This window comes from Oncorhynchus keta, chromosome 2, assembly GCF_023373465.1.
Source record: "Oncorhynchus keta strain PuntledgeMale-10-30-2019 chromosome 2, Oket_V2, whole genome shotgun sequence".
NCBI lineage: Eukaryota > Metazoa > Chordata > Actinopteri > Salmoniformes > Salmonidae > Oncorhynchus > Oncorhynchus keta.
The window spans coordinates 23,043,583-23,069,525 of record NC_068422.1 but is presented as its reverse complement, the minus strand read 5'-3'; the positions used below and the strand labels follow the sequence as shown (position 1 = coordinate 23,069,525).

Here is a 25,943-nt window from a genome sequence, read left to right as displayed (position 1 = left end):
TTGTAGACAATGTTGTAGACCTGTCATACAGCTTCTTAACGTATCAACAAATGTTAAATGGTTGTAAGATATGTCATGAAAATGATTTTCTTGCCTTTTGACACTGCTTATAACACCTTAATTGTGTCATGAACATTTCATAGCCCATGTGACAAAGGTCATGAGACACTTTCAGGCCATGTGCTGCTTTCAAAGCATTCTCTGCACTGGGATCAGTTTTAGCCACTTCCAAAACACAATTAGCCTGGTTGACACGACCCACCTGATTCAGTGCATGGAGAGTTGTGGCCACACTGGTCTGGAAGGGAGGCAGTTTGTTAATGCAATATTCTCTCAGAAATTGTACAACAGGTTTGATTGATTCACTCATGTATTTTGTGGCTTGGGGGTTGAGACCTGTTGTTAGGATTTGAAAATCCAACTGTTATAATGGAAGGGGGTGACACTTGGGAGCTGTGTGTGGCTTTGGGTGCTTGAGTGAAAAAGACGAAGAGACAATTAGCCCCCTTCATTATCAACACATTGTGCAGAGTCCAACAACATCAAAAAGACATTCCAGACTTTGAGGACTTTGAGAGTTAGGTGTTTGCCAGACTAACTGGGAGTGGGAATGGGGCCAGAATTTCCTTATTTACTAATTTGATACAAAATAATCTCAATATTTGTGAACTGATTGAAGCTGTTGTTTAGAAGTTTGGATATGATGATGACGTTTCAACCTTCTGAATAGTTATTAATGGAACCAGTGAGCCCCCTTATACTGGGCCTAATATAACCCTGGATCTTCCTACCAAGGTACCCATTAGAAAAACATGGCCTTGATATATTGATCTAGGTTTCCATTTCTATTGTTGTCTTTTGAATTAGAAATGGTAAAAGACCCCATGGTTCCAAAGGAAAGTGATCTTTGGAACTGAGCCAAGGCATTGCTAGGAGAGATCCAAGAAGTAGACCAGTAAGAGAGAGAGCTACGGCTAGGCTATTAAGTATTGAGCCAATGGAAGGGCTGGCTAAGGCTTAACTCGCAAAGTCAGGGAGAGGTGGAAAACAATCACTGGGGGAGAAAAAAAACACTCATACCGCACTCATATTGGAGCTGAGGGGACAGAGCAACAAGCTCAAGGATTGAAACTGGACAGCTTCAAGAGAGGAAAACTGATCATATCTATGAGATTGTTCTGATTCAGCTTGTATTGCTTTGAGCAGAGACATTAGTTGCAGGATATAACTTACAGGTAACAGAAGTGAAGATGTTTGCGGTGCACTTGCTCTCTTTCTATTTCTCCAAGCTGCAAGAGGACCAAATCAAGAAGGTGAGACATTTCTGAGATGTCAAGTGTTGTATTTGATCAGAAGCTTGCTTGTTTTGGTTATGTATACATACTGTAAGTAGCCTAGTTACTATAGAAATACAGAATTTGGTGATACTGTAATCATGTCAGTTGTGTGTAATGCATGGACAGGATTACTTTTTTTGTATTTACTCCAACTTGTTTGTGAATTACAGCGCAAAGGATGGTTTACAGTTTCTAGAGAGAGAAATATTTGGCTAAAATGTAAGTTTGTAGAAATTAAATAATATTTGCTGGAGTTTCCAAATAGTTCATAGCAGTATTTACTGCAATCTACAGGATTACTGTAAATGTATTTAATTTATGCCTGCATGTGAAATGTCTGTTTGAGTCAGTTGAAGCCTTTTGATGAGGAGGCCCTTCATTCAGGTATGCAATCCTGACTGGTGTGGTGGCTTAATGGGGCTACATTTATTTCACAATGTTGCCTAAGGAATGATTAACCTTCTTGTTGCATTACTCATTTCCATGGATAGATAGTAGGGATTGCAAGACAAAAGGGGACCTTGTCCTCTGAAACCATGTTCATTGGAAAGGGATTTGTCATCACAGTTTGACAGCTTTAGATATGCAGTGCATTCGTAGAGTATTCAGACCCCTTCACTTTTTCCACATTTTGTTACGTTACAGCCTTATTCTAAAATTGATTAAATGCATTTTCATCATAAATCCACACACAATTCCCCATAATGACAAAGTGAAAACAGGTTTTTAGAAATGTTTGCAAATGTATAAAAAATTAGACTTGAAATTGAGCTCAGGTGCATCCTGTTTACATTTATCATCCTTGGGATGTTTTTACAACTTGATTGGAGTACACCTGTGGAAAGTTAAATTGATTGAACATGATTTAGAAAGGCGCACACCAGTGTGTATAAGGTTCCACAGTTGACAGTGCATGTCAGAGCAAAAACCAAGCCATGATGTCAAAGGAATTGTCCATAGAACTCTGAGACAGGATTGTGTCAAGGCACAGATCTGGAGGAAATCAAGCACCGCTCATCACCTGGCCAATACCATCCCTACGGTAAACCATGGTGGTGGCAGCATCATGCTGTGGGGATGTTTTTCAGCAGCAGGGACTGAGAGACTAGTCAGGATTGAGGGAAAGATGAACGAAGCAAAGTATGGAGAGATCCTTGATGAAAACCTGCTCCAAAGTACTTAGGACCTCAGACTGGGGTGACGGTTCACCTTCCAACAGGACAACGACCCTAAGCACACAGCCCAGACAACGCAGGAGTGGCTTCGGGACAAGTCTCAATGTCCTTGAGTGGCCCGGACTTGAACCCGATCAAACATCTCTGGAGAGACCTTAAAATATCTGTGCAGCGATATTTTCCATCCAACCTGACAGCTTGAGACGATCTGCAGAAAATAATGGGAGAAACTCCACAAAAACAAGTGTGCCAAGCTTGTAGCGTCATACCCAAGAAGACTCGAGGTAGTAATCGCTGCCCAAGGTGCTTCAAGAAAGTACAGAGTAAAGGGTCTGAATACTTATGTAAATGTCATATTTTATACATTTGCAAAAATTTCTAAACCTGTTTTTGCTTTGTCATTGTGGGTAGATTGGGGAAAAACGATTTAATCCATTTTAGAATAAGGCTGTAATGTAACAAAATGTTTTAAAAATGAAGGGGTCTGAATACTTTCCGAATGCGCACTGTATGTAGAGAGTTTAATGTATTATATTCCATGTTTTACTTTCAAGTAGTCAGCTGTGTGGTTGTCATCAGGGGTTGAATCCGTATTCGGGGATGAAAACTATCCCCATAATTAATGACTTTGGCATGATCATTTAAAACCAAAATATTCAATTCCTTTCCCACCGCATTAGTAACAGTTAAATCCCATGTGTCTTAGCCTCTTTTTTAAAACTCTTTCTTCTCATGCTCTGTATTAAACTGTTTGTTTGGTTTTGTTTGAAGTGTGGATACAGGAAACTAGAAGACAACTTTTTATTTTTTTACACAGATGGGCCTCTGAGAAAGCATGGAACAGATTTGATTTTGGATTATAGGAGTTGTTTCAGGCATTATTCTGAATCCTTCACACTTGCAAGGCTAACTTTACAATATTTATGTTTGGCCTTGGAGATAGTCAAGTCATTCTATAGGTAGGTTCTTTGTAAGTTATTTGGCTAAAGATCAGTTGCACAGTGACTCTCCTACTCTTCCCCCCCAGGTGGACAGGTTCCTGTATGCCATGCGTCTCTCCGATGACCAGTTAGTGGACATTTCAGCTCGCTTTCGTGCAGGGATGGAAAAAGGACTGTCCAGTGAAAGCAACGCTACAGCCGCGGTCAAGATGCTGCCCACACATGTCCTCTCAACCCCTGATGGATCAGGTGCTGACATGTCACCGATGACATTAATTAGTGAAACTACTGCTTTTGTCTGTCTGACACCATATACAGTGCATTCGGAAAGTATTCAGACCCCTTTGCCTTTTCCACATTTACAGCCTTATTCTAAAATTGAATAAATAATTTTTCCCCCTCCTCAATCTACCCACAATACCCCATAATGACAAAGCAAAACAGGTTTTTAGACATTTTTACAGATGTATTAACAAATTAAAAACGAAAATGTACTCAGTACTTTTTTTTAATCACCTTTGACAGAGATTACAGCCTCAAGTTTTCTTGGGTATGATGCTACAAGCTTGGCACACCTGTATTTCGGGAGTTTCTCCCAATTTTCTCTGCAGATCCTCTCAAGCTCTGTCAGGTTGGATGGGGAGCGTGTCTGGACAGCTATTTTCAGGTCTCTCCAGAGATGTTTGATCAGGTTCAAGTCTGGGCTCTGGCTGGGCCACTCAAGGACATTCAGAGACTTGTCCCAAAGCCACTCCTGCGTTGTCTTGGCTGTGTGCTGAGGGTTGTTGTCCTGTTGGAAGGTGAACCTTTGTTTCTCATGGTCTGAGAGTCCCTTAGATGCCTGTTGGTAAACTCCTGCCATGTGCCTTTTAGGACTAGCTTCCGTCTGTCCACTCTACCATAAAGGCCTGATTCGGTGGAATGCTGCAGAGATGGTTGTCCTTCTGGAAGATTCACAGATCTCCACAGAAGAACTCTTGAGCTCTGTCAGAGTGACCATCGGGTTCTTGGTCACCTCCCTGACCAAGGCCCTTCTCCACCGATTAGCCTCGGCTCAGTTTAGCCTCGACACAATCCTGTCTCGTGTGCCCTTCCAAATCATGTCCAATCAATTGCATTTACCACAGGGGGACTCCAATCAAGTTGTAGAAACATCTTAAGGATGATCAATGGAAACAGGATGCACCCGAGCACTATTTTGAGTCTCATAGCAGTGTCTACATATAAACAAGGTATTTCAGTTTTTTATGTTTAATTAATTTGCACAAAAAAATGTCAGCATGGTATTGTGTGTAGATTGATGAGGATTCTTTATTTTTATTTAATCCATTAAAAGGCTGTAACATAACAAAATGTGGAAAAAGTCTAGGGGCCTGAATACTTTCCAAATGCACTGTATACAAAAGTATGTACTCTAGACACCCCTTCAAATGAGTAGATTTGGCTATTTCAGCCACACCCGTTGTTGACATGTATAACAAATCAAGCACACAGCCATGCAATCTCCATAGACAAACATTTGCAGTACAATGGCGTTACTGAAAAGCTCAGTGACTTTCAACATGGCACCGTTATAGGATGCCACCTCCAACTCGGTTTGTCAAATTTCTATCCTGCTGAAGCTGCCCCGGTCAACTGTAAGTGTTATTGTGAAGTGGAAAAGTCTAGGAGCAACAACGGCTCAGCCACGATGTGGTAGGCCACACAAGCTCACAGAATGGGACCTCCAAGTGCTGAAGCACGTAACACGTAAAAAATAATCTGTCCTGTGTTTCAAAACCTACTCACTACCGTGTTCCAAACTGCCTCTGGAAACAACGTCAGCACAATAACTGTTTGTCGGGAGCTTCAGGAAATGGGTTTCCATGGCTGAGCAACTGCACACAAGCCTAAGTTCCCCATGCGCAATGCCAAGCGTCGACTGGAGTGGTGTAAAACTTGCCGCCATTGGAATCTGGTGCAGTGGAAATGCGTTCTCTGGAGTGATGAATGACACTTCAGCATCTGGCAGTCCGACAGATGAATCTGATGCCCGGAGAATGCTACCTCCACAGATGCATAGTGCCAACTGTAAAGCTTTGTGGAGGATGAATAATGGTCTGGGTATTATTTTTCATGTTTCGGGCTAGGCCCCTTCGTTCTAGTGAAGGGACATTTTTAACGCTACAGCATACAATGACATTCTAGATGGTTCTCTGCTTCCAACTTTGTGGAAACAGTTTGGGGAAGGCCCTTTCCTGTTTCAGCTTGACAATTCCCCTTGCACAAATTAAGGAAATGGTTTGTCGGGATCGGTGTGGATGAACTTGATTGGCCTGCACAGAGCCCTGACCTGAACCCCATAAAACACCTTCGGGATGAATTGGAACGCTGACCGCAAGCCAGATCTAATCGCCCAAAATTAGTGTGCGACCTCACTAATATAATAATAATATATGCCATTTAGCAGACGCTTTTATCCAAAGCGACTTACAGTCATGTGTGCATACATTCTACGTATGGGTGGTCCCGGGGATCGAACCCACTACCCTGGCGTTACAAGCGCCATGCTCTACCAACTGAGCTACAGGACCACCTTTCACTAATACTCTTGTGGCTGAATGGAAGCAAGTCCCTGCAGAAATGTTCCAACATCTAGTAGAAAGCCTTTCCAGAAGAGTGGAGACTGTTATAGCAGCAAAGGGGGACCAACTCCAAGCCCATGATTTTTGGAATGAGATGCGGTATCCACATACTTTGTGGTCATGTAGTGTATTAAACAACATGTTAATCATGTCTTTTCTTAATACATTCCGTTTTATGTGACAGGAGGTGTAGTGCTGTTTTATGAACAGGTGGTCAGTCAAAGTTAAAATGGTGTTGTCTCCACAGAGAAGGGAGAGTTCCTGGCTTTAGATCTGGGCGGCTCCAAGTTTAAAGTGCTCCAGGTGAAGGTGTCAGAGAATGGGAAGAGAAGGGTGGAGATGGAGAGTGAGACATACCCTATCCCAGAGGAACTCCTGAACGGTAGAGGGACTGAGGTGAGTAGAATGCAGGGTTGGGGAGTAACGGATTACATTTAATTTCAGAAAGGTTTGCGAAAAAATCTTTGACACTTTTCCGTTTTCTCAAAGACATTCAAATCAGCATTGAAAAGAGGCGCACGTTTCAGTATACCAGCAGCATACCACCCTGCATCCCACTGCAGGCTTGCTGCTCTGAAGCTAAACAGGGTTGGTCCTGGATGGGAGACCAGATACTTTTGATCAACTTAAAGGGGCAGTTTGTAGTTGCTACATCCATTAATGGACTTATACATTTTATTTATAAAATGTATATCTCCATTGATGAGCTTAGTTCAACTGTCACACTCCATGAGAACCCAAAATATAAGCTTGTTTTTCGCCAATGTTTGTAAACATTGTAAATGTCAACAAACACTGTACAGCCTCATAAACATGGTTAACACAATAATGTTTATCATGGATGGTCAGTCCTTGCATCCATAGCTCTGTCTATTAATCTGAGAGTGGTTACATTTCTCCTTACCTATCCCTCAGCTTTTTTACCAAAACAGAGGTGGGGCGACTGTATTGTTATTGTTTCATCTGTGGATTTGCCCTTGAAACAGCTGCATATTATCAAGATATCCAAGTGTCACAAAAAGGTAAACAATAGGCCTATAGCAAATACATCATATGACATTCATTTTTCACATGTAAATAGCACTTTTCAGTAGTCATGCCATTCCATGAGCACAGCATTTATTTTTTATTTTAGTAGCCAGTAGGACTGAGTCTTTCATTTTGGAGATATGCTCAGGTAAAACAATTTGGCTAATCTATACTTCTATATTTGAAGATCAAGGGGTATGACATTTATTAGAATGACTGGAAATCTGATAGTCTTTGGTTTTTAATGTAAAGATACAATTTAATCGTATTATTATATGTAGTAGAAAGTGATGGGTTAGAAGAATCCTACATAACCAAACCATAAAGTAAAATGTAACATCCATATATGGCCAGCTATGTAACCTTTAACATGGATTTTTCCTGCAATAGATGTCATTCAATTGGGAACATACATTTTTGTCTTCTTCTAATGCCTCTTAAGGGGAAAGTAATCTAAAAGTAACTGAATATAATCAGATTACGTTACTGAGTTTGGGTAATCCAAAAATTACGTTACTGATTTAAACAGGTAAATGTAATGGATTCCATTTAGAAAATAACCTACCAACTGGTAGAATGACAGGAGATGTTGTTATACAGACAGACATAAACTGTTTAAAAATGGGAATCGTTCAAACCTGCACAGTTTATTATATTTTTTTAACTTTTTGTTTTTTAACAGTAACTTACAGGTAACTGGCTGCCAGTAAATAACCATAGTTTATTATATTTTTTTAACTTTTTTATTTTTAACAATGGTTATTTACTGGTAGCCAGTTACCTGTAAGTTACTGTAAAAAAAAAAGTGCAGTATGTTACCATACATTTACCATACATTTCAAATAAACTTTGGTTTAACAATGCATTACTGTAAAGAAAGTTCTTCTTTACAGTAAAGCACATATTTACAGTAATGTACTGGAATTTTTGAAAAAAAATCTGGAATGTATGATAATATACTGTTCAGCTAAAATAGCGTAAACCTCTTTAATCAAAATGGATGAGCTACAATCAAGACTATCCTACCAACGGGACATTAAAAACTGTAATATCTTATGTTTCACTGAGTCATGGCTGAAAGACGACATGGATAACATACAGCTAGCTGGGTTTTCGGTCCATTGGCAAGATATAACATCTTTCTAGGCCTATGTCGCCAAATTTGATCTATGATCTATGCTATCATTCATGTTTTTTTGTATATTATTTTTATATCTAAAAATTAACCATCAAGCCATGATTAGACACCTGTGTGTGTCCTTTGACACTATATAAACAAGTGACCCGTGTTTGTCATTATAACCTGATGAAAACAGCTTGTCTGTTGAAACGTTAAATATTAGGTTATTAAATTGCATTAGAGGTCCTAGAGTGTGTGGCTCCCCTTTTCTTTTTTAAGATAGAACAGCTGCCTCCTGTAAGACAAGGGGTGCAGTCTATGTATATTTGTAAACAACAGCTGGTGCACAAAATCTAAGGAAATCTCAAGATTTTGCTCGCATGAGGTAGAGTATCTCATGATAACCTGTAGACCACACTATTTACCAAGAGTTTTCATCTATATTCTTCGTAGTTGTTTATTTGCCACCACAAACTGATGCTGGCACTAAGACCACACTAAATGACCTGTATACGACCATAAGCAAACAGGAAAATACTCATCCAGAGGCGGCGCTCCTAGTTGCCGGGTACTTTAATGCAGGGAACTTAAATCCGTTTTAAATAATTTCTTCCAGCATGTTACTTGTGCAACCAGAGGGGAAAAAAACTCTAGACCACCTTTACTCCACACACAGAGATGCGTACAAAGCTCTCGCTCACCCTCCATTTGGCAAATCTAACCACAATTCTATCCTCCTGATTCCTGCTTACAAGCAAAAACTAAAGCAGGAAGCACCAGTGACTCGTTCAATAAGAAAGTGGTCAGATGAAGCAGATGCTAAGCTAAAGGACTGTTTTGCTAGGACAGACTGGAATATGTTCCTGGATTCTTCGATGGCATTGAGGAGTACACCACATCAGTCACTGGCTTCATCAGTAAGTGCATCGATGACATCATCCCCACAGTGACCATATGTACATATCCCAACCAGAAGCCATGGATTACAGGCAACATCCGCACTGAGCTAATGGGTAGAGCTGCCGCTTTCAAGGAGCGGGACTCTAACCCGGAAGCTTATAAGAAAGCCCACTATGCCCTCCAACGAACTAACAAACAGGCAAAGCGTCAATACAGGACTGAGAGTGAATCGTACTACACCGGCTCCGATGCTCGTCGAATGTGGCAGGGCTTGCAAACTATTACGGACTAGAAAAGGGAAGCACAGCTGCCCATTGACACAAGCCTACCAGACAAGCTAAATTACTTCTATGCTTGCTTCGAGGTAAGTAACACTGAAACATGCATGAGAGCATCAGCTGTTCCGGACGACTGTGTGTTCACACACTCCGTAGCCGATGTGAACAGATCAACATTCACAAGGCCGCAGGGCCAGACGGATTACCAGGACATTTTTTATTTTTCCTTTATTTAACTAGGCAAGTCAGTTAAGAACAAATTCTTATTTTCAATGACGGTGTGTTAACGGCCTGTTCAGGGGCAGAACGACAGATTTGTACCTTGTCAGCTCGGGTATTTGAACTTGCAACCTTCCGGTTACTAGCCCAACGCTCTAACCACTAGGCTACCCTGCCGCCTGTACTGGTATGTCCAGCGCATGTACCAGGACATGCACTGATCAACTGGCAAGTGACTTCACTGACATTTTCAACCCGTTCCTGACTGAGTCTGTAATGTCAACTTGCTTCACCATTTTCCTTGTGCCCAAGAACACTAAGGTAACCTGCCTAAATGACTACCGACCCGTAGCACTCACATCTGTAGCCATGAAGTGCTTTGAAAGGCTGGTCATGGCTCACATCAACACCATTATCCCAAAAAGCCTAGACCCACTCCAATTTGCATACCACCCCAACAGATCCACAGATGATGCAATCTCTATTGCACTCAACACTGCTCTTTCCCACCTGGACAAAAGGAACACCTATGTGAGAATGCTATTCATTGACTACAGCTCAGCGTTCAACAACATAGTGCCCTCAAAGCTCATCAATAAGCTAAGGGCCCTGTAACTAAACACCTCCCTCTACAACTGGATCCTGGACTTTCCGACGGGCTGCCCCCAGGTGGTAAGGGTAGGTAACAACACATTTGCCATGCTGCTCCTCAACACAGGGGCCCCTTGGGGTGCGTGCTCAGTCCCCTCCTGTCCTCCCTTTTCACTCATAACTGCATGGCCAGGCAGGACTCCAACACCTCCATCAAGTTTGCTGATGACACAACAGCCTGGTCAACGATGAGACAGAATATAGGGAGGATGTCAGAGACCTGGCCGTGTGGTGCCAGGTTAACAACCTTACCCTCAACATGATCAAACAAAGGAGATGATTGTGGGCTACAGGAAAATGAGGACAGAGCACACCCCTATTCTCATCGATGGGGCTGTAGTGGAGCAGGTTGAGAGCTTCAAGTTCCTTGGTGTCCACATCACCAACAAACTATCATGGTCCAAACACACCAAGGCAGTTGTGAAGAGGGGCACGACAAAGCCTATTCCCCCTCAGGAGACTGAAAAAGTTTGGCATGGGTCCTCAGATCCTCAAAAAGTTCTACAGCTACACCATCGAGAGCATCCTGACTGGTTGTGTCACCGCCTGGTATGGCAACTGCTCGGTCTCCAACAGCAAGGCACTACAGAGGGTAGTGCTTACGGCCCAGTACATCACTTGGGCCAAGCTTCCTGCCATCCAGGACTTCTATACCTGGCAGTGTCAGAGGAAGGCCCTAAAAATTGTCAAAGACTCCAGCCACCCTAGTCATAGACTGTTCTCTCTGCTACCGCATGGCAAACGGTACCGGAGCGCCAAATCTAGGTCCAAAATGCTTCTTAACAGCTTCTACCCCCAAGCCATAAAGACTCCCGAAGTCTGAGCCATACAGCTCGGAAGTCACCTTTCACTGAGAATGGAAGCTTTTCCCTTCTGTTCTAATCTATTTGAAATTTCCAAATTGCCAAATTTTCTGTCATTGGTTGGCTTCCCACGGATACTTTTTTTAACCAGAAAAGTCAGACCCCCACTTTCTGAGAACTGAATCATCACACATTTCATCAGGATCTTTGTGTCAGGACATTTTTGGTTAGTCAACACAGCTCCATTCTGTTCATTTCCCAAGCACTGTGATGACGGACATGACAAATCAGCTGTTTTCTTAGTTGAATCTCTAGTATCAGTGGAAACAAGTACACTAACATTTACCTGTCTATCTCTTGGAAACACAGATCTACGCATATAAATATACAATCAAATAATGATTATGGAGCTTGACAGGGAAGCTGATCTTTCAGCAGGGATGCCATTTCATCAAGAAGATGCAGCAGGCATCTGAGCTAGCATTTTCCCAATGGTGCTTGCCAGTTCTGTGGGCAGAGTTCGAGAGAACTAATAGGTCTACAGCATAAAGGAGGCCAATACTGCATGGCAAATCTAGGAAGTAATCTAGGAAGTAATTCAGAAGGAATCAGAGTACTTTACTCATTTTGAGTAATTACATTACTGTAATTAGTCACAGACTACATGTTGTAAGTAATCTGTCCAACCCTGTCTCTTTTACAGATGTTTGACCATGTTGCAGAGTCTCTGAAAGACTTCCTGCAAAAGAAGCGCATCAACCAGAAGAGGAAAGCTTTGGGCTTCACCTTCTCTTTCCCTTGTGGACAGTCCAAAATAGATGAGGTATTTACGCAATATGGCATGAGAGGGTGTGGTATATGGTCAATATACCACGGCGCAACGGGGAGTGCCTGGATACAGCGCTTAGCCCTGGTATATTGGCCATATACCACAAACCCCAGAGGTGCCTTATTGCTATTATACATATATATTTTTGTTATATTTTGAATTAAAAAAAAATAATAACTTTTATTTAACTAGGCAAGTCAGTTAAGAACAAATTCTTATTTACAATGATGGCTTAGGGACAGTGGGTTAACTGCCTTGTTCAGGGGCAGAATGACAGATTTTTACCTTGTCAGCTCGGGGATTCGATCTAGTAACCTTTCAGTTACTGGCCCAACACTCTAACCACTAGGCTATAAACTGTTTACCAACGTAATTAGAGCAGTAAAAATAAATGTTTTGTCATACCTGTGGTATATGGTCTGATATACCACGGCTGTCAGCCAATCAGCATTCAGGCCTCGAACCACCCAGTTTATAATTAACACTACAGCCTAGGTTATTGATTAAATTTCTCTTTACTCTAGATACTCACATTAAGATATGATTCCCATTGTATTATCACTCCAAAAATATCAGATGGGCTCCAATTGATTATCAGTAAAAACCAGCTACCTGCAAGCCACTTTCATATGATGTAACAGTAGGTGTGACAACTTGTTCATTGTGTGACTATCTATTCAGAGTGTAATCCTTGCTTTCTTTCAACAATCAAAACCTGTTTCAGGGAGTGCTGTTGTCATGGTCAAAGAACTACAAGGCCAGAGGAGTCCTGGGGACCAATGTGGTGCAATCCTTGAGACAGGCCATTGATAGAGTCGGGGTATTAATGGAGATCTTATTCACTACTTATTATCACTCAGTTCATTTTTTTCTTGCATTTCTGTATTTACTACAGTATATATAAGAAAAGGAATTCAATGTCAATTAAAACACCAGCCAACACTGTTTATAGGGAATCAATGTGGATGTCCTGGCCCTTGTTAATGACACAGTGGGAACCATGATGACCTGTGGCTATGACGACCAGTGTTGTGAAGTGGGGGTCATCATAGGTCAGCCTGATATTAATTTGCACCCTTCATTCAGAATGGTCATTTCATTGTCAGTATTATTAGCCTACAAATAGTCGTTCTCACCATCGCTATGTAATCTCAGGCACAGGTACTAATGCTTGTTACATGGAGGAGCTGAGACACATTGACCTGGTGGAGGGAGACGAGGGCAGGATGTGCATCAACACAGAGTGGGGAGCCTTCGGGGACGATGGGACACTCGATGACTTCATTACACACTTTGACCGAGAGATTGATGCTGCTTCCACCAACCCAGGGAAGCAACTGTAAGCACAGAAATCCATAACCAACCATATTGGAAATACATTAAGTATTAGATATCATTGTAAACATTCTGAGTAAACCAACGATATGGTTTCCCTTTATTTACAATTGACGGAATAGGAATGTAAATAGACTGTTAACACGAGTTTGTTGCTCTGGCAGGTTTGAGAAGATGGTGAGTGGGATGTACATGGGGGAGTTGGTGAGACTCATTCTGTTAAAGATGGCCAAGAAGGGACTACTGTTTGATGGCAGAGTTTCCGATGCTCTACGCACCAAAGGGAAATTTCAGACCAAACACATCACTTTAATTGAACAGTAAGAGCATTTTCCATGAGTCTTAATGCTCACGCTATTATTATTTTCACAGACATTATTCAGGGAAATGTATGTTACACTGTGATAACTATGTCAGGGCTATACTTCCAGGTACAAAGACGGGCTGAAGAACACCAGGGAAATCCTTACGGAGCTCGGCCTGTCTCCCTCAGCAGATGATTGCCTTGCCGTCCAACACGTCTCCACCATCGTGTCCTTCAGGTCAGCTAACCTCTGCGCCGCCGCGCTGGCTGCCATCCTCACCCGCATCCGCGAGAACAGGAAGCTGAAGAGCTTGCGGATCACTGTTGGGGTTGACGGAACTGTCTACAGAACACATCCACAGTATGTAGCCATAAGTCACGGAAGGTTTCTGCTCAGAGTGGCAGTTTTCATCTTTGCCTGTGAACGCTGACAATAAACTCTCTCTGTCTCGCTCTCTCTTTCTCTCCCTCCCAGGTACCCCAAGAGGCTCCACAAGGTGGTGCGCCAGTTGGTGCCAGAGTGCCATGTGCGCTTTGTGCTGTCTGAGAGTGGTAGCAGTAAGGGGGCTGCTATGGTAACAGCTGTGGCTCAGAGGCTGGCGGCCCAGAGGAGGGAGATCAACGACACTCTTGCTCTACTCAGCCTGAGTCCAGAGAACCTCCAGCAGGTCAGGGACAAGATGAGAGTGGAGCTAGAGAGAGGCCTTAGGAGGGATTCTCACAGAACTGCCTCTGTTAAAATGCTGCCCTCCTTTGTGTACAGGATACCTGATGGGACAGGTGAGAGGACTGGCTACAGATACAGCTATGCACTGGATCTAAAGGTTTATCTTGTTGTTCATAATGCGGAACTTTATCATGTTATAACCATGCTATAACCCATTATTATACTTTATTCTGTACTATCACTTAAACAGTTTATGAAATGTTGCTGTCTAAAATCACATCATTAGGTGCAAGTTGTTTCATTTAAAGTCAAGTGATTACAAAGTTTATTATTGCAGAGCGAGGAAAGTACTTGGCGTTGGACCTGGGAGGAACTAACTTCCGGGTGTTGGTGGTGAAGATCCGGAGTGGAATACGCAAGTCTGTCCGCATGTACAACAAAATCTATGCCATCCCTCTGGAGATCATGCAGGGCACAGGAGAGGAGGTGAGCCCCCCCCGCTGACTACTAACTAGGTCCCCAATCCCATTAGCCTGACAAACTCTTTGTTTCAGCTGTTCGACCACATTGTCCAGTGCATCTCAGATTTCCTGGACTACATGGGGATGAAGAACACTCGTCTCCCGCTTGGTTTCACCTTTTCTTTCCCCTGCAGACAGACAGGAATAGATAAGGTAAAAGTACAATCGTCATGATGAAGAAATCATCTTCAATGCCAAAGAATGGCAGTTATTTCAATGCCCGGTGTGCTTAATCAGGGTAAGTCATTCCATGATTAAGTATGTTACCACTCTCCATTGTAATACTTCCTTCCTCAGGGAAGTTTGGTTAGCTGGACCAAAGGGTTCAAAGCCACAGACTGTGAAGGAAATGATGTTGTGGAAATGCTCCGAGAGGCTATCAAAAGACGGAATGTGAGTGAAATGGAACAAGACCAACTGTTCTCTGGAATAGGTAGTCTGGAAAACATATACTATTGCCCATTATGAAAGTGTATATATACACTACCGTTCAAAAGTTTGGGGTCACTTAGAAATGTCCATGTTTTTGAAAGAAAAGCAATTTTTTTGTCCATTAAAATAACAGAAATACAGTGTAGACATTGTTATTGTTGTAAATGACTATTGTAGCTGGAAAAGGCAGATTTTCTTTTAAATCAAATCAAATTTTATTTGTCAAATACACATGGTTAGCAGATGTTAATGCGAGTGTAGCGAAATGCTTGTGCTTCTAGTTCCGACAATGCAGTAATAACCAACAAGTAATCTAACCTAACTATTTCACAACAACTGCGTTATACACACACAGAAGTGTAAAGGGATGAAGAATATATATGCACATGAAAATATATGAATGAGTGATGGTACAGAATGGCATAGGCAAGATGCAGTAGATGGTACAGTATATATGTACATATGAGATGAGTAATGTAGGGTATGTAAACATTATATTAAGTGGCATTGTTTAAAGTGGCTAGTGATACAGGGGGGCAAAAAAGTATTTAGTCAGCCACCAATTGTGCAAGTTTTCCCACTTATGAAGATGAGAGAGGCCTGTAATTTTCATCATAGGTACACTTCAACAATGACAGACAAAATGAGAAAAAAAAATCGCCATAAAATCACATTGTAGGATTTTTAATGAATTTATTTGCAAATTATGGTGGAAAATAAGTATTTGTCAATAACAATAATAACAAAAGTTTATCTCAATACTTTCCCCTTTTTGGCAATGACAGAGGTCAAACATTTTCTGTAAGTCTTCACATGGTTATCACACACTTGCTGGTATTTTGGCCCATTCCTCCATATGCAGATCTCCTCTAGAGCAGTGATGTTTTGGGGCTGTTGCTGGGCAACATGGATTTTCAACTCCCTCCAAAGATTTTCTATGGGGTTGAGATCCGGAGACTGGCTAGGCCAGTCCAGGACCTTGAAATGCTTCTTACGGAGCCACTCCTTCGTTACTGATGGTAGGCTTTGTTACTTTGGCCCCAGCTCTCTGCAGGTCATTCACTAGGTCCCCCCGTGTGGTTCTGGAATTTTTGCTCACCGTTCTTGTGATAATTTTTATGCCACGAGGTGAGATCTTGCGTGGAGCCCCAGATCGAGGGAGATTATCAGTGGTCTTGTATGTCTTCTATTTCCTAATAATTGCTCCCACAGTTGCTTTCTTCAAACCAAGATGCTTACCTATTGCAGATTCAGTGTTCCCAGCCTGGTGCAGGTCTACAATTTTGTTTCTGGTGTCCTTTGACAGCTCTTTGGTCTTGGCCATAGTGGAGTTTGGAGTATGACTGTTTGAGTTTGTGGACAGGTGTCTTTTATACTGACAACAATTTCAAACAGGTGCCATTAATACAGGTAACGAGTGGAGGACAAAGGAGCCTCTTAAAGAATAAGTTAAAGGTCTGTGAGAGCCAGAAATCTTGCTTGTTTGTAGGTGACCAAATACTTATTTTCCACCATCATTTGAAAATTAATTAATTAAAAATCCTACGTGATTTTCTGGATTTTTTTTCTAATTTTGTCAGTCATAGTTGAAGTGTACCTATGATAAATTAAATATTTTTAAGTGGGAGAACATGCACAATTGGTGGCTGACTAAATACTTTTTTGCCCCACTGTACATTTTTTTACATCAATTTTTCCATTATTAAAGTGGCTAGAGTTGAGTCAGTATGTTGGCAGCAGCATCTCAATGTTAGTGGTGGCTGTTTAACAGTCTGATGGCCTTGAGATAGAAGCTGTTTTACAGTCTCTCGGTCCCTGCTTCGATGCACTTGCACTGACCTCACCTTCTGGATGATAGCGGGGTGAACAGGCAGTGACTCGGGTGGTTGTTTTCCTTGATGATCTTTATGGCCTTCCTGTGACATCGGGTGGTGTAGATGTCCTGGAGGGCAGGTAGTTTGCCCCCGGTGATGCGTTGTGCAGACCTAACTACCCTCTGGAGAGCCTTACGGTTGTGGGCGGAGCAGTTGCCGTACCAGGCGGTGATACAGCCCGACAGGATGCTCTCGATTGTGCATCTGTAAAAGCTTTTGGTGACAAGCCAAATTTATTCAGCCTTCAGAGGTTGAAGCGCTGTTGTGCCTTCTTCACCACGCTGTCTGTGTGGGTGGACCAATTCAGTTTACTACTCCCTTCACAGACCAGCCTAAACTGGCTCTAACCAGAATAGAAAGAGGGGTGGGAGCCATGGGGGACAACTGAGCAAGAGGACAAGTACATTAGAGTGTCTAGTTTGAGAAACAGACACCTCAAGGCCAGCATCCCAGACTTGCCTCTTCACTGTTGACGTTGAGACTGATGTTTTGCAGGTACTATTTAATGAAGCTGCCAGCTGAGGACTTGTGAGGCGCCTGTTTCTCAAACTAGACACTAATGTACTTGTCCTCTTGCCCAGTAGTGCACCGGGGCCTCCCACTCTTCTTTCTATTCTGGTTAGAGACAGTTTGCCCTGTTCTGTGAAGGGAGTAGTACACAGCGTTGTACAAGATCTTCAGTTTCTTGGCAATTTCTTGCATGGAATAGCCATCATTTCTCAGAACAAGAGCAGACTGACAAGTTTCAGAAGAAAGTTCTTTGTTTCTGGCCATTTTGAGCCTTAATCGAACCAACAAATGCTGATGCTCCAGATACTCAACAAGTCTAAAGGCCAGTTTTATTGCTTCCATAATCAGCATAACAGTTTTCAGCTGTGCTAACATAATTGCAAAATGGTTTTCTAATGATCAATTAGCCTTTTAAAATGACTTGGATTAGCTAAGACAACATGCCATTGTAGTGATGGTTGCTGATGGTTGCTGATAATAAGCCTCTGTACACCTACGTAGATATTCCATTAAAAATCAGAAGTTTCCAGTTACAATAGTCATTTACAACATTAACAATGTCTACACTGTATTTCTGATCAAATTTGATATTATTTTAATGGACAATAAATGTGCTTTTCTTTCAAAAAGAAGGACATTTCTAAGTGACCCCAAACATTTGAACGGTAGTATAGGTCAAAAGTAATATTTTGTTTCCTGTAGGAATTTGATCTTGACATTGTTGCCGTGGTGAATGACACAGTGGGCACAATGATGACATGTGCATATGAAGACCCCAAGTGTGAGATAGGACTCATTGCTGGTACGTAGGGCCTATTCTCAGCCCTGGTGGGTTTTCATTGTACTATAGAGTGACTTATGTATGATCTTAGTGTGAAATGCTGCCCCCTAGGAACGGGGAGTAATGTGTGCTACATGGAGGAGATGAGGAACATTGAGATGGTGGAGGGGGACGAGGGACAGATGTGTGTGAACACAGAGTGGGGCGGTTTTGGCGAGAATGACTGCATAGAGGACATCCGGACCAGGTTTGACAGAGAAGTAGATGAGGGGTCATTGAACAACGGCAAACAAAGGCAAGTTGTTAACATCCAAACATCCTGACTGACTACTTCCTGTACCACTACAGGACACATCCAGACCTGATTGACCACTTCCTGTACCACTACAGGACACATCCAGACCTGACTGACCACTTCCTGTACCACTACAGGACACATCCAGACCTGACCTACCACTTCCTGTACCACTACAGGACACATCCAGACCTGACTGACCACTTCCTGTACCACTACAGCTGACCTATCACTTCCTGTACCACTACAGGACACATCCAGACCTGACTGACCACTTCCTGTACCACTACAGGACATATCCTGACTGACTACTTCCTGTACCTCTAGACGACACATCCAGACCTGACTGACCACTTCCTGTACCACTACAGGACATATCCAGATGCCAGGGATTGTCATTCAATTATTTTATTTTCCATAGCTCAGTCTAATCTAATGAGAAATTCAAGCATGCTAAAGGGAGATGCTTAATTAAAGCTTGTGGACACTGTCCGATAATCAGGTTTGGTCAAGGTTCTACAAGTATCTACATGATAAATGCTAAATATTAGTTCTGCAACTGTGCAAAGAGATATGCATTAATTTTCCCTAACACATCATCTTTTAAAAAGGCTTTATTAAAATTATGCTTGACCATGTTTTGGTTAATAGGAGGTCTAGACTATTGGCGCAGTGAAATATTGAATAATTTAAGCTGTTTTGCATGTTGACTATTTCATGTCATATCCTGTTGCCCCAGGTTTGAGAAGATGACAAGTGGTATGTACTTGGGGGAGATAGTGAGACAGATTCTCATCGACTTAACCAGGAGAGGTCTTCTGTTCCGAGGCCACATCACAGAGCCTCTGAAGACCAGGGGCATCTTCGAGACAAAGTTTCTGTCCCAAATAGAGAGGTACAGAGTTGTATAAATGATCACGTAGTACAGCAACTCAGGCCTGTAATAGTAGACAGATCGAATGTAAATCTACATGGGATTTAGGATTACTAATATGAATATTTGAACATGTGCTTTTAAAGCTGGTTGGGAATACTTAAGTATTTACAGTTGCATGAATAGGCTTTTATACTATGGTTTCCCGAAATGTAACAAAATGTTTTGCAATGGGAACCGTTTACTCCAAACGGAAAACATTTTGCAACGAAAACTAGAGTTTCTATTGGGCAAATTCAGGTGGATCCCTCCCTGTTTTGTACTGTTTGCTTCTGTTTGCTCTTCTGTTTGCTTATGAATGCCTCTGTTTGGTTCCTTCGGTTCTGAGTCCCTGCCCATCTTCCAAAAACATTTTAAAAACGTACCTGTTCACAAAGTATCTTGATTAATCCCACAGGACCCCTCACCCCTAGCCTTGTGTTTCTCGTGCTTGTCTTTTCTTAATAGCACTCACTTTGCTGATAGCTACTTTGAGGAAAAAAATGATTTACTATGACTGATTTGTGGTTGTCTCTCCTAGCTAGCTACCTTAAGATGAATGCACTAAATGTAAGTCGCTCTGGACTAAAATGTAAAATGTAGTGAATACACCCCAGGTGTACAAGAATATCAAGTGTGTGACTCTATCTCCACCCAGTGACCGGTTGGCGCTACTGCAGGTGAGGTCCATCCTGCAGCAGCTGGGTCTGGACAGCACATGTGATGACAGTATCATCGTCAAGGAGGTGTGTGGTACAGTGTCCCGCCGGGCGGCTCAGCTCTGTGGAGCCGGAATGGCCGCCATTGTCGACAAAATCAGAGAGAACCGTGGGCAGAACCAAATTAACATCACCGTGGGGGTGGACGGAACACTCTACAAGCTGCATCCACAGTGAGTAGCCACCAGGGGCAAAGGATATTTAGATTTAACAGGGTTATAATTATTCTTCTCAGACGGCAGAGTTTTGTTTATGTTGTTTATGTCGAAGGGGAGATAGTATTTCCGGTCAGATGAGAGTGCAACACAGCAAGGAAATCAACGCCTCTAAGGGCAACATGTAGCCAGGAGTCAAATTAAGCCCTAGTTCAGACTTTGGCACAGTTTTAAAGCACAACACATCTAACACAGTACCTCTTGAACTGTGCAGCTTTTCCAGAATCCTCAAGGACACGGTCAAGGCTCTGGCGCCACAGTGTGACGTGGAGTTTGTCCTATCAGAAGATGGCAGTGGCAAAGGGGCCGCCCTCATCACAGCTGTGGCGCGTGGAGAGAATTAACACAAAATTAGACCTCGTTTATGCACAATTCTTTTGTGCCAAACACACAAAGGAATTGGTAACCTTGTGGTTCTTCCTCATCGTCATCTGCCATTGTAAATGTAATGTATGGAAGGTGTGATGCTGTGCAATATTCTCTGGCCATAGTACCACTGCAATATAATCAAATAGCTACTGTTAAAATTCTGTCTGTATTGGGATTCTCCACCTCTACACTGCTAAAACCTATCTAGACCCTCTTGCAAAACATTGAATGGGTTAGGGCGAAGGGGAAGAGGTAGGGAGCAGATTGAGACTCGCTGCTACTATCTAGATGTGTTATTGCTTTGTTTTGAAATGGTCCTCATGCTCTCAGCAGACAGGGACAGCAATGGGAGTGGGCCAGAGCAGAGGGTGTTGGAAAATGGAATGGATCAGACTGTAATGTCATAACAACACTATTCAGCATTGTGATGATCTGGTGGGTGAAGTCTGAGGAAGTTAAACTTTCAAATTTGTTCAAGCTCTCCATATGCAACAGAGTATGTTGTGTCAACTTGTGTGATGCTTTTTTATTTTAAATATCAACAGGACTAATTCCACTTATATGAATATATTAGTACTGAAGGAAATCCCTATCTCCATGTACAGAATGTACCCATTAAAGGTATGTGTATTCAATAAACTACTCCAAATAATACAATTGAAATGCCAAGTTTGTGGAATGTATCCCTTCTCTGTAGAGATTCTAGCATGTGTTGAGTGAGACATATTGGCATGATCAGTGGCTTATAGCTGTTTCCAAATCTATATTCAGTTTTCACATCGTGTAGAATTCAATTACACAACCACATTAATAATTTTGAGTCATATCCTGGGTTACAACATTGGAATGCCCCCTCTTATATTGGCTAAATTAAGCCCCTAGTGGGATTAAATGGAAGGGTTAAACCAGGGCAGCTGCATGCTTCGTCAACAGACCATGCGCAGTAGTAGAGGGAACCTCACTCACACTAATCCCTCTCTATCCTAGCAGTGATCAGCCTCCTGGGCCAATTATTCAGCTCACTTAGGTAGAGGGGCTGCTGCATGCTGTAGGGGGCACCTCACAAAACCAAATTCTAAACAGCACCCCTGTGGATAGGCATGTAAATAATATAAATATTATGCACTGACATATATGCCCTCTGTAAATACTGTATACAGCATAGGATGATTATTATGATTGTGTCTGGCAGATTAAGGATTAAGTGTAGCCTTTGTTGCACCTTTGGCTGAAAATATTTGGGTGCATTCATTCAGTATTCTTGTTTGTTATGTTGTAACAGTAAGAGCTTTCAGTCAGAAATATCACAAGGGGAATCCACATAGATGTGTGGTTCTGCAGGACTTCATACACACTGGGCCCAGCAAAGTAGCGTAGTCACCGTTTGATTATATAATGAATCACCTTCTCTTAAATCCCAGCTAATCCTATCTGGTAGCACAGATTTACGTTGATATTATCTAATCTTATTGAGGTGAAGACTTTCCCTTTTCTTTCAACCATGGAGAACATGAAGAGAGGATGAGAGATGGCACGATGCGCCCTTTTTGGGAGAGGATCATACCCCCCCTCCTCTCTCACCACAGGTTCATGATGGTCGTAAATACCAAAAGTCCCTTCCCCACTCTGCCAAAATGAAAGCTGTAAATCCCTTTGTTACCACAGAGAAAGACTTTGCAGTATGGTAACCTCAAAAGGTTGAATAATGTAACAATATTTCTGTATTCTAACCAGTTGGAGTGGTCCGTGGACACTTAAGGAGCAGTCATGTCGAGTTTGTTTCATTTGGGGACAGGAGACACACATTACTGTTTATTTGTTTGTATACACTTCTCAATTATGGGGTTTGCACCTGAATGTTGTATAAAATGAACGATTAAGTTTGACTACTTTTGAAAAGATGAAATGTGATGTTTGCCTTCTAAATGAGAGTATGGTTTTTCATGTAAAGTTTTAACTAGTCAGTGGCCATGCCCCCGTGAGCACAGACATTATACCCAAATGTCATGGAAGCGCCCTCCAAGGCGAGTGCTTATATAGGACTCCCGACAAAATTTACATTAGATCAGAAAACATGGAGCTGTCGCTACATGTTAAAATGGTTGGCGATTTAAATTTAGTCAAGATAACCCCCGGGACAGGGTCCTCATGTTGAAATAGCTATACCTCTAGACCAAAACCTGCCGGATGAGGCTGGTGTGTGAAGTTGTTCAAACTACTCTAGAGACCAGAAAACATGAAAGCTATCGCTACATGTTTGGCAACTCTACCAAAGGACAAGACCAGAGAACGTTGCGATCATTCCCACGTTGAAATGGCTAAGAAATCGAAAAACTAAAAAACAATTTTTCAGGCTGCAGCTGTATAAGTACTTTAGTCTGGTAAACGCAACTGGTCGACCGACTGAATGGTACTCTGACATATCCATTATAACAACCTACAACTACGGAAGACTTTGATCTCTGGTGGACAAACCAGAGACTTTGTGTCGACAATCTATCCAGCAGATGGACCGGCGATCACAGAGGGACAACAAAGGCATGCACTTGTAAATATGTACATTGCATTTCTAAAATCCCAATGAGCAGTTGTTAGGGTGCTAAATATCCATATTTACAATGAACGTTATGAACTGTATTACAGTGGGTCCACTGAGTTTCCCGCTCTTTCCCGCTCTTTGTGTACCAAGCTGTCACATCGGTATTGTCCACTAGGGACTTCTTATTTGTATCATGTCAGTAACCAATGTATGACCTATTGTGTGTGTGTTTATGTAATGACAGAGATGATAAAGATATTTTACTACATCCTACTGTACGTATCACTATCTCTTTAAGGGGAGGGAGATGCTTATAATGAAAATACATTATGGTTAGTTGAATAAAGCAAATTCAACTGAAGTCATTGACTAATACATTAGCGGGTGCTTATTAATTGGATTCTTGGACAGGAACACAAGGCATTAGCTGTGTAATAGATGGAAATATTGCCAGCTGGATAATTATGAAACTAATGTACAGGCTTATTCACAACATTGCTTGAAGATTGCTTTGGGCTCCGTTTTGCCATACGGTGGAAAGAAATCTTTGCAGTTTTAACCCTTGTGTGGTGTTTTTGTTATTCACCCAAAGTCCACGGGTCTGATGGACCCACAACATTATTGGGTTTTTAAAACAATACAGCCATAACAATTTACGTAAAAATACTTCATACTTAGATGTTGATTTATATCAGTTACAAGCAATAAAGACAGCATACATGGTTAATGTTTGCCATTTACCTCTGCGAGATCATATTTATCAATAAAAATGCTATTCGTTTTTAAAAATTAAATGTGATTTTTGTTTACAAAATGAGGGACAGAGTTTAACTGTGTGTGTGTGTTGCAAATGTATTTCTTGCACTTGAGGCATGTGTACTGTGTCTTCCTGTTCTTCTTGGGTCCACACACATTGCTGCGCTTCTTCTTGTTGCTACCGACAGAAATCTAGAATGATGAATACACTTAGTTAGGGAATTTTACTAACATCTCACTCACATAAACTCATCACCGGCAACAACGTTGCCTATGGGCACAAACCCACCGTCGCTGGACCAGACAGGGCTGGCAAAAAGTGCTCTTCACTGACAAGTTGCGGTTTTGTCTCACCAGGGGTGATGATCGGATTCGCGTTCATCGTCGAAGAAATTAGCGTTACACCGTGGCCTGTACTCTGGAGCGGGATTGATTTGGAGGTGGAGAGTCCGTCATGGTCTGGGGTGGTGTGTCACAGCATCATCAGACTGAGCTTGTTGTCATTGCAGGCAATCTCACCGCTGTGCGTTACAGGGTGGGCAATCTCACCGCTGTGCATTACATCCTCCTCCCTCATGTGATATCCTTCTTGCAGGCTCATCCTGACATGACCCTCCAGCATGACAATGTCACCAGCCATACTGTTTGTTCTGTGCGTAATTTCCTGCAAGAAGAGGGCTAGGGCCATTCCCCCCAGAAATGTCTGGGAACTTGCAGGTGCCTTGGTGGAAGAGTGGAGTAACATCTCACAGCAAGAACTGGCAAATCTGGTGCAGTCCATGAGGAGGAGATGCACTGCAATACTTAATGCAGCTGGTGGCCACACTGACTGTTAGTTTTTATTTTGACCCCCTCTTTGTTCAGGAACACATGATTCCATTTCTGTTAGTCACATGTCTGTGGAACTTGTTGAGTTTATGTCTCAGTTATTGAATCTTGTTATGTTCATACAAATATTTACACATGTTAAGTTTGCTGAAAATAAATGCAGTTGACAGTGAGAGATCATTTATTTTTTGCTGAGTTTATGATGAAGCAGCATCACAGGCAGCCCAGATCTGATTTCATATTTTGTGGGTTTAGATGGTATGTTCTGCCTGAAGGGGCAGCAGCCCCTAAATTACATAAACTGCTCATCAACAGTAACATTGGGCCCAGGGTTGTAAAACAGGGGACTTGTCCCACACTGACCTGATTGCAGCCAGCTTGTCTCTCTGCCGCCGAACTGGTCTGGTGTCTCGGTTGTCGAAGTGGGTAATCCTGGAAATAACGTGGAAGTTTTCCAGAGACATCATTTTCATCATTTATCATTTTTCTTTTAGTAATCATTGAAAATGGGTCCCACAGAAACGAACACCACACAAGAGTTCAAGCTAACTTCCTTTAAATTCTACACATTTTGCCATGATTTATGCCATTATGATATCTGAATGAGAGTAACAAAAACACCTGGTATGTCACCTTCATGCCCAGTTGGTAAATCAGCCATGATTACTACAAGTTTAGATAGCTGGCTAGAATAACTTACCAGTCTAAAACATGTGAGCTGACATGGGCTAATTGAGTGACTGTCAGTGACTGACATAACAAAAGGAAAATCGCTGATGAAAAACCAAATTTAGAAATTGCGCCGTGTGTGTTCTACTATTCTTAGGCCTAGATTCAATCAAATCAAACGTTGACCAGCGATAGCCAACACCCGCATTAATGTTTTGGTGGTTTCGGAGGCGTTGGTGCTGACAAAATTGGTTAGCAGCTGCTCTTGATCATTGTCACGAAGCCACACCTGTCCCACTCACGTTAGAAG

General features: G+C 42.1%; 1 protein-coding gene across 2 annotated transcripts; it reads left to right on the top strand.

Annotated features, from left to right (window-relative positions):
- Positions 1-33: 33 nt before the first annotated feature.
- hkdc1 (hexokinase domain containing 1) lies at positions 34-21,498 on the top strand. Of its 2 annotated transcripts, none has more exons than XM_035793212.2 (18): positions 34-1,313; positions 3,540-3,702; positions 6,325-6,473; positions 11,781-11,900; positions 12,631-12,726; positions 12,859-12,958; positions 13,062-13,245; positions 13,406-13,561; positions 13,673-13,906; positions 14,021-14,325; positions 14,550-14,698; positions 14,767-14,886; positions 15,031-15,126; positions 18,252-18,351; positions 18,442-18,625; positions 19,365-19,520; positions 20,197-20,430; positions 20,687-21,498. In XM_035793212.2, the coding sequence occupies exons 1-18, from the start codon at positions 1,251-1,253 to the stop codon at positions 20,814-20,816; spliced, it is 2,739 nt and encodes a 912-aa protein (XP_035649105.1). In that variant the 5' UTR covers positions 34-1,250; the 3' UTR covers positions 20,817-21,498. The 2 variants fall into 2 exon arrangements, with proteins under 2 accessions (XP_035649105.1, XP_035649110.1); XM_035793217.2 differs by lacking the exon at positions 34-1,313 and adding an exon at positions 2,464-2,796.
- Positions 21,499-25,943: the final 4,445 nt, after the last annotated feature.